This window comes from Diceros bicornis, chromosome 10, assembly GCF_020826845.1.
Source record: "Diceros bicornis minor isolate mBicDic1 chromosome 10, mDicBic1.mat.cur, whole genome shotgun sequence".
NCBI lineage: Eukaryota > Metazoa > Chordata > Mammalia > Perissodactyla > Rhinocerotidae > Diceros > Diceros bicornis.
In genome coordinates this window covers 22526567-22544396 of record NC_080749.1, presented here as the reverse complement: position 1 = coordinate 22544396, position 17830 = coordinate 22526567, and the positions used below count along the sequence as shown (strand labels likewise).

Below are 17830 nucleotides of genomic sequence, written 5' to 3'. Positions count from 1 at the left end.
TAGAAATATTAGTCAATTTCTCAGATATATGTATGTATATATACATATATATTTACATAATTATATAAAATATATATTTATTTAATTATTTAATAATTACTGTCTCAATTCCATGTTCCTATATAGAAACCCAGGATTCAGTAGCCAAGACCTTGGAAATATACTGGTTCATGAGTAAAAAGACAGCATAATTGTTTGCCTTGTGACTTCAGGCAAGCCATAAAACCTCCCTTGTATTCAATCTCCTCAGTCATAAAATGAGGGTAAGCCACTAATTCCTGACTACCACGCAGGGCTGTTGTGAGGAGTAAAATGAAATAACATAAGTGAAAGTAAACGTTTTGAAAAGTGTAAAGTAGTATATAAATGGAAGATGCCATTATCTTTAATCAAAACCACCAGAGAACACATGCATTTTTCATCCTTATTGCACACCATAAACAAATTTGAACTCTAAAAATGAAATCAGCCCAAAGTAAAATGTTAGGAATGACAATGAGTCATTTTTCACAACAAAGAAATTGATTTCCCATAGATGTTCTTTCCTGTTGCATGTAAAGACCTATATCCATCAATGCCTACGTCCCCTATTTTGACAATGTGTATAATTATGGTTGATCACATAGTTGCTTGGTTCACATTACTATCAGAGCCTGAGGCCACTAAGTTTCCTCCCTATGACCACAGGGATATGACAGGATTTATAGTAAATTGTGTTGTTACCAAGGTATTTTCTTCAATTAATTAAAAAAAATAAAGTAATTCTTTTCAAGAATGTGCTCTAAGCCTGAAGCTTGAGCTATGCGTGCATCTTTCAGTTCAATAGTTGTATATCTTTTACGAACATCATTTTTAATCAACACTTTCAAACATCTAGATTGACTGAACATTAGCAGACATTCTACTTTTGCAAACAAGATCAACTTTCAAAAAAAGTTAAAATAGCTGCCAGATCCACCATTAAGCCTTATTTAACCCTCAAAACCAGCTATATTGTACCAATGCTAATTTTTGGATGTTGGTCATTGAACTATGGTTATGTGAGATGTTAACAATGGGCAAGCGGGTGAAAAACATAAGAGAACTCTTTGTACCGTTTTTTGCAACTTTTCAATTTTTCTCCAAGTCTAAAATTAATTCAAAATAAAAATTAAAAAAAAAAAAAAAAGGGGCCGGCCCGGTGGCGCAAGCAGTTAAGTGCATGCGCTCTGCTGCGGCGGCCCGGGGTTCGCCGGTTTGGATCCCAGGTGCACACCGATGCACTGCTTGGCAAGCCATGCTGTGGCGACGTCCCATATAAAGTGGAGGAAGACGGGCATGGATGTTAGCCCAGGGCCAGTCTTCCTCAGCAAAAAAAGAGGAGGATTGGCAGATGTTAGCACAGGGCTGATCTCCTCACAAAAAAAAAAAAAAAAAAAAAAAATTAAAAAATAGCATCCTATTCCCATGAGTCTGGACACTAGATCTCTTGAGAAATTAATCATTTGCCTAAAGTCGGTTATCATTTTCATTAATTTATACCACTAATTCATTCTATAAAGTACTTAAGGCAGCTTATTTACATAAAATAAAAGATAATTATAATAAAAACTAACATTTTTGCTACAGTAACCATATGCCAGGAACTGTCTTAAGAATTTGACATAGATCAAATCAATACCTACCTTAACCCTATGATGTAGGTCCTATTCTAATTTCCATTTCGCATGAGAAAACTGAGACGCCAAGGAGATCAGCAACTTGCTCAAGGTCACACTTCTAGCAAGTGGAGAAATGAAGGTCATACCCAGTACACAAGATGACATTCAAATGTCAAGGAAGAAAGGCAGAAAGTAAGAGGGGGAACACGAAGTGAATCCATGAGGGAGGCAATATGGGCATCTGATCAACAGTACAATCTTCCAAGTGCATTCAACAGAAGTTGACCATACGATCAGGAGATGGACAAGCGTGCTTGATCTAGGACCAGCCAGCCTTTCTCTATAGATCCTCATACAGGATGCTGATATACATTATTTAAAGGACCTGACTCTCACACCATTTGAAGAATTGACAATGAGTCTCGTAGGGAAGAGTCTTATAACCTGACACACTATAGGCAGCCAATGTCACGGCAATATACAATTCTGTAAAAACAATTCTGTAGGTTGTCAATATTGTGCTCCAGGCACACAGCTTTCCTCTTCCCTGACTTAATTCAGGGAAAGATTTCAGAATATCTGGACTCATATTGTTTCTCTCAGTTGCGCTTGTGATAAATATTGGATGAGAATGATTTTGAGATTTTGCTCCTGCCAAGTACCTAAAATATAGGCTCTACTTATCTCAATAAACACACTGCCAGATGCCTCACACTTCCTCTTTAGAGGAATCACATCATTCTCTCACACCTCCTGGAACACCTTATAAAGTAAGAAACCTTATTTATCAATCAGGGACCTGACTGGCCCTTCTGGATAAGTGAATTTCCTATTTACCCAAAATCTAAAATTCTAACTTGCAGCATGATCTTATTTTAGCAGTTTACTTTTAATTGCAGTGCACTCAAAATATGCTGCAAATTTCCTTGTCTTAATTTTTATTACTTATTTAAAATCAATCAGTTAATTAAAATTAATTATCTAATTAAACATAACTTTTTCTTGATAACTTTGGAAAGACTCTGGGCATCTCCTTGCGTTTTCCATCAGGAGAAATCCTCTGGGGAGTGATTGGAAATATGCGAGGACGTTTTGGGCTGACATAATAATGATTAGAGGACATAACTGGCATTTTACGGGGAGAACCAGAGATGCTAAACACCCTCAAGTGCAGGAAAACCAAGAACAATGCAGAACTGTCCTGCCAAAAATGATAATAGAGGATCCACTAAGCCACCTTCTTTTGCAGAATAGTGTGGAGATTCCAACCAAAGTAACCCTGAGAGGAGGTCTCCAGCCTCCGTGTAAACGCTTTCAGGGACAATGAGCTCATTATTCCAGTCACCATTGCTAGACAGCTAAAATGGAACATGTATTCACATGGTAAGCCAAAATTTGTCATCTTTTAATTTCTACCTATTTGCATTCTGGAACAATACATCACAGGGAAATTACATCCTCTCTTCAATCAATCAATATTTACATATATTTTAATAAACTCTGATATAATATGAAGGACCACTTTTGTGTATAGAATTTGCTTGCTTTTTAACAAACTCCCTCAAACTTTATGATATGATGTTATTAGCAGTTCTGTTATTGCCTTCCTGCAGGAATAGCTCTACTATGAAGGACTGAAAAGCTAGTTGTCCCTAAATAGCTGGCTCTTACTTTCTCTTTTCACATATCGCTTTTTTCAGAGAATCTGATTCTCTCTCTGCTCCAAATCCATTCTGATGAGTAAATTCCATGCTGTTTAGCTGTCTGAATACAATCAGAATTAGAACTAAAGTTGTCAGGGAAAACCAGATAACAAAGTACTACATATCCAACTCAAATATACCTTGTGCCGGAAGGAAACGTGTGTGCTTTATGTTTTCATTGTGCCTGGTGACCTATCTCTTGGTGTTAGCTCACACCAAGGGAAAGAGCCCAAATGCTTAGCGTGCAGTTAGAAATGGGTTTCATCTTTTGGGCCTACACCAGTCAGTTGGCAGTGTTTGCCTTTAGTGCTGTATTGAGAGTGAATCTCAGACCAAGACTCACTTAACAAAAAGTAGCATCTCAACTAATGAAAATTATTGCATGAGTGTGAGACATGGCAGTGTCAGTGTTGTTGGCACATGTGATATGCATTTGCTGACACTGATAAAGTAGAACAGCACTGGTTTGGTGTCCTAGGTCTGGAGTTCAAAATTCTGGTGTTAGAACTTACTAGTTGAGTTACTTCGGGCTATCAACATCTCTGGGCTACAACGTCCTCATCAATAAAATTGGAATAATAATAATAATTCCCAGTTGGGCTGTTGTGAAAATCAATCAAAATAACTCTTTTAAGTTCTATAAATATTTATTGAGTACATCCTAATATACCAGACACTCTGGCATCATGCCGAGAATAAAACAGTAAATGAGTCAAGGTCTCTGCACTTGAGAAGCTAAGAGTCAAATGGGAAAAACAGACAAGTGAGCATCATTTCAATATAATGTTGTAAAGACATCGATAACTGAATCACAGAGTGTTATGAGAACACAGAAGACAGGCACCCCATCAATTATGATGATTTCTTCAGCAGCTGATACAAAGTCTGATAGAAACTGGCTTTTATAACAAGGAAATCTACTGACTTACATAACAGCCAGTGCTCAGACTGTTGAGCAGTCAGGGGCTCAACAAAGTCTTCTAGAACTCAGAGTGTCTTTACATCTATGCCCTACTGTACACAGCAATGCCTTCATCCTGAAGTCACATAACTTGTAGATCATATGATGGATCACAGCAGTAACTGAAACAAGACCCTTCCTTGTTCACGTCCCTCTTCTCAGATCTCCTTGGCCCAAAGAGATTTACTCTGACACATTTCTGAGCCGATCATCTATAAAGGAAATGGAATTATCATAATTGACTGTGACAAATAATCTGAGGTTGGTAGTAACTATAATATTCATTTGAGATTCTAGACCAGCTTAAAAAAGATGGAGTGGGAGTGGAGGGATGGTTTCCTAAAGGACATCAATCCAAACTTTTAAAGGACGAGTAAGAATTAGCCAAAGGAAGAAGAGGAGGATGAGCAGCTCAGAGAAACAACATGACCGTGATTGTGGAGGCAAATTACCATAGAGGTAACAGGTAGGGGTAGTACTGATTGTGAGCTATAGGTTTCCTAGATGCTTGTTATTGATTGAAATTGACCTATGGAGCAAGAGAAGTATCATAATCTTAAGATATCCCTAAATTAATTTCAAAACATTTTTTCCTTTAGTTCATATTTCTTTGAAATAAAATGTATGATTTCTCTAAAAAATTTTTGAGTTCTACTTCTTAGATATCTCTCCATGAAAAATTATTTAATTCTTTGGGCATAGCAGACATTCAACTCAGTAAGTATGGAATGAATAACACAGCACAAAGTGGGCTACAAACTGTAGATTCTTAATTTTGAATAATAATCAGTTAGATAAAGTATATGTATGTTATTTTAATTTGTAAATACAAATTATTCTTAAGTATAAGTAAAATTTTCTTTTAATTGATTTCATGTGGGATGGATGAGCCTTTCCAGGAGAGTTTTATTTTGTTATATTTTCCTGAAAACACTCAAAAGGGTACAGCACGGGTAAACCTCTGATTGCATTTCCTAATCTAGTCATATTGCCTATCTATCAGTGAAAATTACTCCGTCATACTAGAAATTTGTTTTAATCCATGTTCTTTAATTTTCCTGTGTCTACATAAAGGGAAAAGTAGGGAGATGCTATGTTAGGAGGAACCAGCACAAGGCCATATGAAACAGCCAAATACCATTTTAAAATGTATTTCAGAATAAGAAAACAAAATTATATCCCTGTGACTAATGCTATAACTAATCCCTGTTAGTAATACTAGTGGAATTCACAATGGAATAAAGAAACTCGGAGCACGTCCAGGAAGTTGAAAGTAATGGGAAGGGTGACAATCTCATATTAATTCCTACTGAAAAGATGGATTGACCATTTAGTCATACAAAATACATTTTGAAATATCAGTACAATCTATAATTCATTTTGCTTTTTGAATCATACAGCATGGGAACAGAAAGTGGATGGCTCAGTGAGAATTTCAGAAGAGATAGAAAAAGGAGACAGTCTTTCTATGAGAGACATAGTCACGCTCAGGAAGCAATTTACTTCAAGCTATTTCTAAATATTATAAACCTGAAAAAATCAGACTATATTAGTCTGATTGTGAAATACTAGTGGGGTGGTGATGTGAATACAGTCATTTCTTTCGGTACCTTGGTAAAAGAGAAAAAAGACAAAAGCTTTTTGCAATGTCTAGTATGTAACAGGGTAGAAAGAGGAAGTAATTCAAAATACAATCCCTATTTATCGACAGAAAACATACAGTAAATATATTTAAAACTGCATTGCAGTTCCTCTCTCTTTAGCATTTAAATTGATTCACCAGTTTACATCTATTCCCCACCTTTCCATCCAACATGGATGGGAAAACTCTGATTAGAACGAGTCTCTATTTTTCTCTTTTGGATTACCTCATTGCCAAACATTATTAAAGTTTCCCCTTTAATTTCACTGCAAGACTTCTAAATGAAAGGAAATGAGGCACTTGGTTACAGGAACTCTCACATTTAATCTCCTTTGCAGTCTGATTCCTGTAGCATGAATAGCAGCCTGATCTTATTGGCACTTTCAACTGTAATGTCAGGTTCATTTCAAAATTTAATACAACGTATTTGTCATCACCACACTTCCTTCAGTAAGAACATTGACACCAAACAGTTGGTGGTCTGAAAAAGATAGCTTGCTGAAAATGAAAATTCTCTCCTCTAAACCTAAATAACTCATCTCACATATCACATGTCTTCTGTTTCTGCAAGAGTACACTATTGCTTTCCACTATTTGATTCTTTAGTAATCCATCTGGGTAACAATAAAAAAATAAAAGAATATTTACTCACTGCTTGCTTTTGGAAAGACAGTAATATATTTCATGGATTTCAAGAATAACTTCCCCAGCAGGAAACAAGAAACAACAGATCAGAATCAATACTACTGTTGGTTCTGACTAAGCGTAAGACATGCCTTTCATTGTTCTAGCCTACTTCTGTTATACACTAACATTATGAGGCTGCCTTAGGCCCCCTTCTGTCTTGAACGATGTTTGTCCAAGTATGGTCCCTGGATAAGCACCATCAGTATCACCTGGGAACTTGATAGAAACACAAATTCTTGAGCCCCATCCCAGACCTACTGAATCAGAAACTCTGGAGTGGGGGTCAGAATTTTGTGTTTTTATAACCCCTCCAGGTGATTCTGATATACACCGTAGTTTTAGAAGCACTGATCTAGAGAAAAGAAAATAGAGCAACATGTTTCCCAAACACTTCAGACCTAATTTTCCCACACAAATAATTCCCTTAACATCCAGAAAAAGTCTGTTTTTCTTGTTCTTATTTAGAAACAATCCAATACACTCTGGAATCCACTACAAAATGAAAATATGAATAAACTAGTCCTCCCCTGAGAGTTATAAAACGTCTTGATTGTTGGAAAACAAGACTCAGGAGGATAGTATAAGTTACCGGCATTGCCTAGGAAAAGAAATGGGCTTCAATAATGTTTTTTACACTTTCAAAGGAAAGACAAAAGCAGTATATTGAAGCCCTTAAGATGTTACCAAATAATTGATAAATAGTGAGGGTTGCTCAAAATATTGAATGAGAGACTGTGTCATTTCTTCCCTGGGAAGTGATTCTTTAAATATTATCTTCAATATGGTGTAATTTGAATTGGATCCTGTTTCTTCTTTAGAAGTGGATCCACTAAATACGTTTCCAAACTCATCCTTTTCTTAGTTTGAGTTGTACCATAACCAAACTCTGTAATAAAGATTCTTGGGTAAGTACTTATTGGGGAGTAATGCCACAAAACCAGTGCAAGAGTGGAGGAGTGAGACAGAAAAGGAAGGAGGTTGATCAAAGACTTGTGATCAAATAAGTCACCACCATGAGTAAGCGGAGTTTCATCTCACAGAGAACTCTAGGACACAGCATAGAGCATACACTTCAAGGTTATTTCATCTGAGGGGGAAGAGAGCTGGTATTTATATACAAACTCAATCACTGGTTGAAGGCTGCTCCCTGGGATTGTTAGTTCCCTGGCTCTTTTGATTGCATATGTGAGCAAAGAATGCTCCACTGGCCAGAGAAATTCCTCAGGCAAAGAGATGCAGGTGGGATCAGATGGAATTTGGGGCTGACATGCACAGAAATGGTAAACGTCCAAGGGAATCTGGGCAGGAAACAACAGTAGGTGCTAAGTCTGACTACTTCAAAAAACCCACTTCTCTGAATTTGCATTGCGAATATAAAACGTATGTCCATGTTTATTCTCCTCTCTTTCCATCCCTCTGAGTAGTTGGCATAAGATTCCCAAATCTTATGCAAAGGTAAGTGTTGTTTTTTTCCTACTCAGAAAGGAAACAAATTAAGAAATAATAATAGTATAATAAGAAAGTTTAAAAAAAGATATATCCCAATTACTATTATCCCTTTCAAAATGCGCATCTTAATAAACTGCATACTTATTTCAACGAAGGTGCCACCGCTCAAAACTTTTAAAAAATTCATATTTTAAATATATTTTAGAGGCTCTGTATTCTCTGTGTTGGCTCCAATTTTGTATTGTCCCTTTAATAGGTTGACTCACTGCAGGAATATACTTGTGTGGCAAAGAAATAACTAATGAATAATCTATCCCTCATCCTTCCTAAATACAAGAAAATAAATATTGTGCTGAAATAGCAGTTAGAAAGTCTTGTAAGCAAAAGAAAAAATATACAGAAGAGAAGTAAAGTGCCACTCGTTGACCAACACAAGATACAGCATGATCAAAGGGTTTAGAAAATAATGACCTGAAAATACAAAAGGGGTTCTATTTAGAATTCTGGTGAGTCACAAAATATTCTGTTAAATAACTTCTTTTCCAAACGGAGTTTGACCTTACTCTCACAATTGAGCCAAAGAACATTTCTTGAGATTTAAAGATAAAAAACCAACAAAACAAAGTAAAGCTTCCAAATCCAATCACAGACTTTTAAGAAATTTTTTAACAATTTAATCTAACTCAGTTAAATGATTATTCTAGCATGCTTTCCACCAATTAAAGTCATCCTAGGAAAGGTACTTACGGTATGCAAGCTTACAAGCACTTGCCATTTTAGCCAAGATTAAAGATCACATTTTTGGATTGTTCAAGATGAATGATGCAAGGCAAGAACTCAAAGAAAAATGCCTCTGAAATGAAAAGCAAAGTCACCTTAAGGACGAGAAATCATTCCTCGTGCTTTCTGTGCAAATATATACACCACTTAAGGAAAATATTTGCATCGGGAAGGTCCAGTGCAACTGTGAAAAATAAGAAACCGTGTATGCAAGGGAGTGTTGCAGCCACACCGGAGGACTCTAACTCCACATACCTCTGTCAACGTGAGAACTTTGTTCTTCCTGATGTATTATACTCTTCACCACCGTGAGTACTTGCTTTCAAAAAGTGCAGAGTGTACACTGCATTATCTCTGAATAAAGATGTCTGCTGAAATATACAGGCACTGTTTTTATCAAGACAGCCTATTTGGCAAATTATGGAGCAAATCATGCGGTGAGTACTCAAGGTCCGAGGGCTCCAGCAGGCAGGCTGGTGTTTATCCAATGACCCTACAGCGTCATCTTCCCACTGTGCATTACAGACACATGAAAGTTGATAAAGAGTGGTCACCTGCCAGCCGCTGGGAATGCTGTCCACTATGCTGCCAGTATGGGGATTTTCCCAACCTGCTCTGTGAAGATGTCACACAGTGGTATCAGCTGTCAATGAAACCAAGCAACAACGAACCAGTTACATGGTAGAGAAACAAAGTTTAACACACAGTAAACTAACTTAATAATCTGAAAGATAAATATGTTGGGCTTGCAGTTTGCATCGTACTCCATTTACTTTCAAACACCCCCTTTGAAATTTAGGAAATGTGCTTGTCAACAAGACAAGAAAAAACTAGCTATACTCTCAACTCAGTAGATTTCTATTGACCCCTACTATTGATAAGATGTTGTACAGAAGAGAGAAATCAAAGCTGATCCACCAATCAAAGTACTGGAAATCAGATTTCAAATCGGAATACTCATTCATGTAATCTACTATACCATTTTTTTCCTGCAAATAAATATAACTGACTAACAAACTGCAATCACAGGCTGGGTGAGAAATAGGAACTTTAGTGAGACTGATTGGGCAGTAACATTAATAAATCAAAGTAGAGAATGAGTCAAAGCACATCTTTAGAGATAGCTACAAAAATTCATACACTACTACTTGGATCTTAGGTAGTCCAAAGCAGATCACATTCTTAAACTAATCCAAAGTTTTAGGTATATCGAATTGCTATTTCCAGTTCTTTCCTGGCTTCATTGTGACACAGAATATGTATTTTTGAAGTTTCCGAGCTAATGAACAGTCTGGACGAACTTCTGGGGAAGAGAACTATGTCTTCCTAGTGATACGAGTAATGCTCAACAAGACACTGTCAAGAGTCCTATAGACACTTGATCATGGCTACGTGGAAATCACTTGTCTCCACAATCTGAAGGGGATGTAAATATTTTGGAAGGATGTTGAATGTTCCTTTGGCAAGCAGGATACCTGGAGTGAGTCAATATGGACAGGCCTAAAAATAAGAGATAAAGCAAGTTACCTCGAAAATTATAGCAAACCTCAAATCTGATTAGATCTAATATGAATTTGTTTTTTTAATCAAAAAGATGACTTATTTCTCTTGGTCTCATCCACTTATCTCTGAATAAATTCTGAAATACAAGGCCTATGAAACAATTAATAAACTCAGAGTGATGAAAAGAAAACTATCAAATGTTATAAGAAAAAAAATCACAGGAGACTTAATAAATATCTCAACCCTTTCTTCTCTCCAAGCATTTAAACGAGTGTCAACAGTTCTGTCAATTCCTACAGCTATGGAAAGACAATGATAATATGTGGAGAGTCAAACAGGAGCACTTCTTTGCCAAACTTCTATCATCAATCATCCAGCATCTCATAGAAGCTCAACTGAGAAAAGTGCAACCAGACCACATTTTCAATTTCTCACTAGACAAAAGACTGCTTCAGCTATCAGGAGGCCAGCCTGTTCTCGTAACTGTGACTGTGGCTCTTGCCCCACAAATGATGGAGTCATGCAGGTATTTAAAAACCACAAAGACTTCATAGAACTGATATGAACCAGTAGTCATTCCTACTTCTCCCCATAGAAATTGAGAGTGTAGGTCAATGCTGAAAATTATTATTTCAAAGGAATAAGCAATAAAATTCTAGAACTGCTGTAAAATGGTAAAGTTGATACTTCTGTAAAAAGGGTTCTGCACCCAATTTCAATGTGTGTGTGCATGGGGGGTACTGTTCTCCACACTCCACCAAGCAATTCTCAACAGTGGCTCAGGGTCCTACGACTCAACTCAATTTTGATACCAACTACCCTGAGAGAGCATCAGATTCCATAGGTAAAGGGCTCAGTCCCGCAAGACCACTCTCCAACTTCAGATATCAATTGAAAGCTCACGTTACCTGTGCTTCTGACTGACCAGCTACAAACTGGAGGTTCCAACGACCCTCTCCAACGATCCCCTCCCCTTCAACTCTAGGTTGTTAACTGTGGTTCTGACCAATTGACTATAAATCAGAGGTTCCCATAACCCCCTCCTTGGGTTTGATTAATTTGTTAGAGCAATTCACAGAACTCAGGAAATTCATTTAACTTACTAGATAAACAGTTTATTATGAAAGGATATAACTCAGGAACAGCCAGATGGAAGAGATATACAGGGCAACCTATGGGGAAAGCACACGGATCTTCCATGTGCCACTCTCCCCAAATCTTCACATGTCCACCAGCCCAGAAGCTCTCCAAACCCTGTCCTTTGGGTTTTCATGGAGCTTCCATTACATAGGCATGATTGACTAAATCATTGGCCATTGGTGATTGATTCAACCTCCAGACCCTCTTCCCTCCCCAGAAATCAGGGAGCAGGACTGAAAGTCTCAACCTTTTATTCATGCTTGGTTCCCTTGGCAACAAGCCCCTATCCTTAGGTGCTTTCCAAAAGTTACCTCATTAAGATAAATCCAGTAGTGGTGAAAAAGGGCTTGCTAAGAATAACAAGACACCCATTTCACCTTTATGAAAGTGATTTCAGGAACTGAGGACATGAGACCAAATATTATAAGAAAAGATGCTTCCATTGCTCTTATCACTCAGGAAATTCCAAGGGTTTTAGGAGCTCTGTGACAGAAATGGGGACAAAGACCAAATATATATTTCTAATCATAAATCAGAATATCACACTCTGCAATATTATAGGAGGCACAGCACAATTTCTTTCATGTGAAAGAAATCCACAGCCCCATGGACATAATATATCAGGTTTGTCAAGCCTCCAATACCTGCTATGAGATGACAAAGCATAACAGTCATCTGTCATTGGGTCTCAACCAAATTATCTTCTGGTTTACACAGCTGGAGGATGGGAGGAAGAAGTAGCGTGGTTATTCTAATACTCATTATTATTTTCATTTTATAAAAGGCCCTCTGCACTATTCCCCCAGGACAGAGCACAGTAATAAATGGGCACTGTAAGTGTAGGGGAGGAAGACAATTCCTCTACCCTCTAGGTCCTTCTGGCTGGTCTAAGAATTAAATTGACATGAGACAGAAAAACAGGAGAAAATCAAACAAAGCTTTATAACATGTAAACATGGGAGAAATCCAGGAAAGCTGAGTAACTCGCCAGAATGGCCAAAGCTGTCACCTTAAATATCATCTTCAGCTAAAGACAAAGGAGGATGTTGGGGGTAGTGGGACTTGAAATGGGAAGAGGGCAATTCACGTGGAAATGGAAAAGCAAATGTTTGGCAGACAGACCTTTGATAAGAATGGGCTTAGCAAGGACCCTAACAGTCTATCTATACCCAGAGATATCTATGATGATGGCCTGTACTCGGGACAGGCCTTCTACTTTAAATTCTTTTAGGCAGTTAGGGGGAATGTCAAAGTTTCTTTCAGAGTCTTTTGTCCTTAACCAAAGAAACACATTTTGGGGTGGCCAATTCTGATCCCCCACTTAAGTAAAATAAGTTTATAGCTTATTTTGAATGGTTATGTGCCAGGCACTTCACTAATCACTTTAACATAACCAATTTAACTCGCATAATCTAAGAGTGAGAGGTAAGTTTTTTTATCTCCACTTTATAGCTGAAAGAAAGATTCCTCCACAGTTAAATAATTTTCCTGGGATCATCTAGTAGACGAGTAGCAGACTTGAAATTCCAACCTGTCTGACTCTAGAGCCCAGATTTTAAACTTCTATCCTACTCTTCCTGAATTCAAAGAAAAGCAATACAGAAGTGATCTTATTTGCCTCTGTTAATAAATTGCATGTATGTTACAATTCAAAAATTATTTGTTAATATTAGAAGCCAATATTCGTTTTAACTATTTAGTCAAAAAGGACTATAGCTAATACAATCTATCATTGCCCTCTATTTAAGGAAACAACCACCATTCTGAGTCCACTTTGTAATTTCCTTCTGTTCCATGGATTACTTCACTTCATAAGTCAAAACATTTCACTCCACACACCAAGAGCATTATAAATGGGACTTCTCAAGGTAGAGCTGATTAACAGACATACCCGATGTTCTTCCAAGAGACTGAATTTTTTTTTTTAACTGTAGGATAGTTTTGAATGTCACTTTTCTGATTTCCATGTGACTTACATATTTTCTAAATTATACCTCATTTCAAACAACCACTGTACTAGAAGCTTGGTGATGAAGGAAAGACACCATTGTTAATAGTTTTGTAAATCTTGACAACTTACATTTAAAAATGGTTCTTTAGAAAAGTTAGTATTATGTCTAGAACTGATTCTAGTCTGTTATAGAAATGAAAAGATATAGCTTAGTATTTTTTTTTCTTTTTAACTTGGAGGGAGTTGCAGCCCTAGAATCTTTACAAGGTAGTATTTGTTAATAATATATAAAAGCATGCTACATATCAACTTCAAAACAGGTCAATAAACTTGTTTTGCATTGATAAGTTGAGGACTATCCCAATGATTTCTGTATTCTATTTGTCCTGATAAACTAAAAACTCCAGAGAAATCTCTTGGTCCGCTGTATTGCATTTAGGTATAACCAAATAGTGTTCTTTTGCCATGGAGCATGTGGCTCCATATTAAGTCAAGGCAGCTTACTTTGCAGCAACGTGTCACTTAACTTAAACATCAATATTCAAGGATAGGAAGGACTGTTTCCCTCCCTCATGAAAATGACCTGTTGGGGAGTGGTAATGTGTCATTTGGCGGACATTACTTAACAATCCTTGTGTTTCTTGGCCTCATACCTTGGTCATTCTGGCAGACAGCCTTCAGGATGCGATGTCCCAGGCCACATTTTCCATGATCAGCGATACAGATCCCTTCAGATGCCAGCCATCGATAACACATTGGATCCTCACAGGGAAGAGATTCCACCAAATGAGGGCAATGCCCTGAAGGCCCCGTGGATTCCATGAGGACATTGCGCCGTCTCATTCTAAACCCTAAAAGGAGAAAAAAACAAAAGTTTCACAGAATTCCATCCTTATTCAGCAAAGGGAAAGGAGCAGCAGCTAGGAAAGAGATGAAACTTCTATTTGAATAGCTATAGCTCTAAAGCATGTATTATTTTGACGTGTTTTATTTTATGGAAAATGGGGGGATAAGAAGAGGAAAGGAAAGAAATGGAAAAGAACTACAGCAGGAAATCTGTCTTCCAAGAGTTTCCCACAACCTAGGAGTGGAAGAGGCTAGACATAATCAAAATGAATAATAAGTAGCATATGTCCAATGGTATCAATAAACCAGTAAAAATAAAGACTTACAGAAACAGCCTAAACATAGATAAATCCATATTTTCTTTTAGCTGTTGTTGTTGACATTCTCATTACTCTGTATTAAGTTCAAATACATCTATACTTTGGCACACCCCAGTGCCTGAACATTCACAGCTTCATGCCCTGAGATTTCCAGGTCGGTCTGCCCTATGAAGACAGTACCTTTTTGGACTGCACTCCCCACCCGGGACAGATATGGATCCTTGCACTATTATTCAGTTGAAAAAAAAAATGTACTGTGAGACTAAGGCCCAAAGATCCACCATAATTAGCATATAAATGGACCTTACATGCTACAAGCTTACAAAGTCATAATCTCAATGTTACGGGAGTCAAGCACATACAAATTGAGGGAAATGGGTAAACCACGATACTATAGGGAGTGGTGGAGTCTGTGGTGAAATGGAGGGTGTGTGCTTGCTCTAAAATGGTTGGCTATTATTCAGCTTCCATTGACTGTTGCCCTGAGGGAATGTGGACTCCCTGTCGTCAAATCTTTCAATCTTGTCTAAAAAGCCAGAAATCCAAGTTATGTTTTATTATTATATGAAATCTCTATATTTATTTTTAAAGATTTTATTTATTTATTTTACCCCCAAAGCACCAGTAGATAGTTGTATGTCACAACTGCACATCTGTCTAGTTGCTGTATGTGGGACGCAGCCTCAGCATGGCTAAAGAAGCAGTGCGTGGGTGCGCGCCTGGGATCCGAACCTGGGCCACCAGCAGCAGATTGCGCGCACTTAACCACTAAGCCATGGGGCCGGCCCCATGAAATCTCTATATTTTCAAATGATGGAAACTAATTTACATTTTTAAAAAACAAAGTGAGCAAAAGAAAAAGTGACTGAGAACTAGAAAAAACCATTTAGTCTGAGTTTTCAATTTCTGGCCCACATGATATATCATTTCTAAAGGCTATGCCTACCTTCCATGGATCTCATATTTATATTCCATTCTTTAATACTCCAAATTCAATCAATTGATTTAATTCTTTTAATTCTTTTTTTTTTTTTGTGAAACCAATCTGATTGCATGGTAATATTTCAAGAGGTTATTATTCACTTATTCCTTGGGGTAAGTAAAACAAATAAGAGACTTTGATAGGAAGATAGAGAGCATGAGAATATTGAATTCCTAGAATGAGAGTTAGATACCCCACCACCCTTCCCACAAGAGGAGGAGAGAAGGACAAGTTGGGAGCATGAGAGGTAAAAAAGCCCGGTATATCTCTCTCATAGTTGTGCCAGTGCCGTGCCTGTTCTCCCGCCAATAGTGTGAAATGAAAAGTTACAAAGCCCAAAGTGCAGCTGGCAAAAGACTGGCTCCTCTTAAATAGCACAGCCAGAGGTAGAACAAATTGACACATGGTTTTAGGCCACAAGAGGGAGCCGACCTTCCTTAGAATAGTACAGGGCTGGGCAAGTATTTTAGATAAACAGTCATGAGTGCTTTATTTGGGTTTTCTTGGTCTAGGGTTAACCTCTGACCTCACCTTAAAAGAGACTTTTAGATTCTTACTTGAAGCTACTCGAGGGAAGGCATCACTCAGCCAATCAGAGACCACATTCTCATGGCATTGAAAACATTAAGGTCAAGGGTGATTAAAACAATAGGTGGGGGCCAGCCCCATGGCTTAGTGGTTAAGTGCGCGCACTCCGCTACTGGCGGCCCGGGTTCGGATCCGGGGCGCGCACCGATGCACCGCTTCTCCGGCCATGCTGAGGCTGTGTCCCACATACAGCAACTAGAAGGATGTGCAACTATGACATACAACTATCTACTGGGGCTTTGGGGAGAAAAAAAAGGAGGGGGATTGGCAATAGATGTTAGCTCAGAGCCGGTCTTCCTCAGCAAAAAGAGGAGGATTAGCATGGATGTTAGCTCAGGGCTGATCTTCTTCACAAAAAAAAAACAAAGGTAGTTCTGCCTTGCTTCACACCTCCAAGTCTGTATCATTAATTAGTCAAAATAAAACCTGCAGAAGGGCTCAGCTCCCTTCCTGGGTCACCTTGAGAAGAGATGCAAGAAACACATAGGGCTCTAAACTATATTTGATGAACATCCAACTATAATGTCCTCAAGCTCTCACTGCCACACAACTTGGATGACCTCTATTCTTACACGTAATGCCCGTGTGCTGCTTATTTATTATCTTATGTTTGTGCTTGTTTAGTTTACATCTTTGAGCAGAACATGGCATGGGTCTCCATGATTTACGTTGTTTGACAACTGGCTCAAAAAGTTAGCTGTCTTTACTGAGGGATTCTGGGTGTCCTGTTACCAAGAGCCTAACGCCATTGAGGGGTATGTGCAGTTTTGTTCTATAAATCAAGTTGGATCCATCTCACCATAAATCTGTAAATTACATCTCCTCAGTCAATAAATTCTCTCAGTCTTTCATTTGTGGTGCCCTTGTCCTGATTCTAACTAGGATCAAATCATAGCACAAGCTCAGCATAAAACAAAAAACCTTGGATTCTCTTGTTAGCACTTAACTTTAATCACATACTGGTGCTCATGCCTGCAACAGACATCAGGCTTCCCCCAGGTGCTTCTGTTCTGAAAGATACACACCTGCCAAGCCCATGGTGGCTGGGGCTAGCCACCCACTTACCTTCCTTTACTAAATCCCATATTAATCAGATAGCATCATTCAGTAAACACTAACTGCCATATGTAGATAACTGTAATGTACTGTGGGAAGCCACAGGAGGAACAGAAAACATAAATTGAGTCTTCACAGAGTATATAGTCCAAAAAGGGGGAAAGGTACATGCATTAATTAAGCATCTACCTTATACCAAGAATGCAATAGCCACTTATATTACCCAAAATGAGTAAATCCTCAAAACTATTTCATTAGTTGATATTCTCATTTTACATATGTGAAAACTAAGGCTAGAAAGTACTTTATTACTTCTGCAAAAGCACATTACTGATTAAATGAATATGTATGAAGTTCAGCCAAGGTCTTTCTGAGCCATTACTTCCTCACAAGAAAGGATTCAAGTCAGCTCTTGTGCACAACGTGTTCTAGCCCCACTTAAAACAGTGAATTGAACAGGTATCACGGATCATCTCCTTAAATTAGAGGTGCACAGATTAGATAGTGGAATTTCAACTACTGGATAGCAAGAAGGAGTTATAATAATCACTTCCTGACCATAGATTCAGTTCATCTTTAGTG

The 17830-nt window shown here is 37.9% G+C and overlaps 1 protein-coding gene across 1 annotated transcript in view; it reads right to left on the bottom strand.

The window, feature by feature from the left end:
- The window catches only part of THSD7B (thrombospondin type 1 domain containing 7B), an 808101-nt gene that overhangs the window by 427375 nt on the left and 362896 nt on the right, over positions 1-17830 (bottom strand). The window contains exon 7 of the mRNA XM_058548890.1: positions 14110-14307. Coding sequence (XP_058404873.1) covers positions 14110-14307 — 198 coding nt within the window. The remainder of the gene's footprint in view (positions 1-14109; positions 14308-17830) is intronic.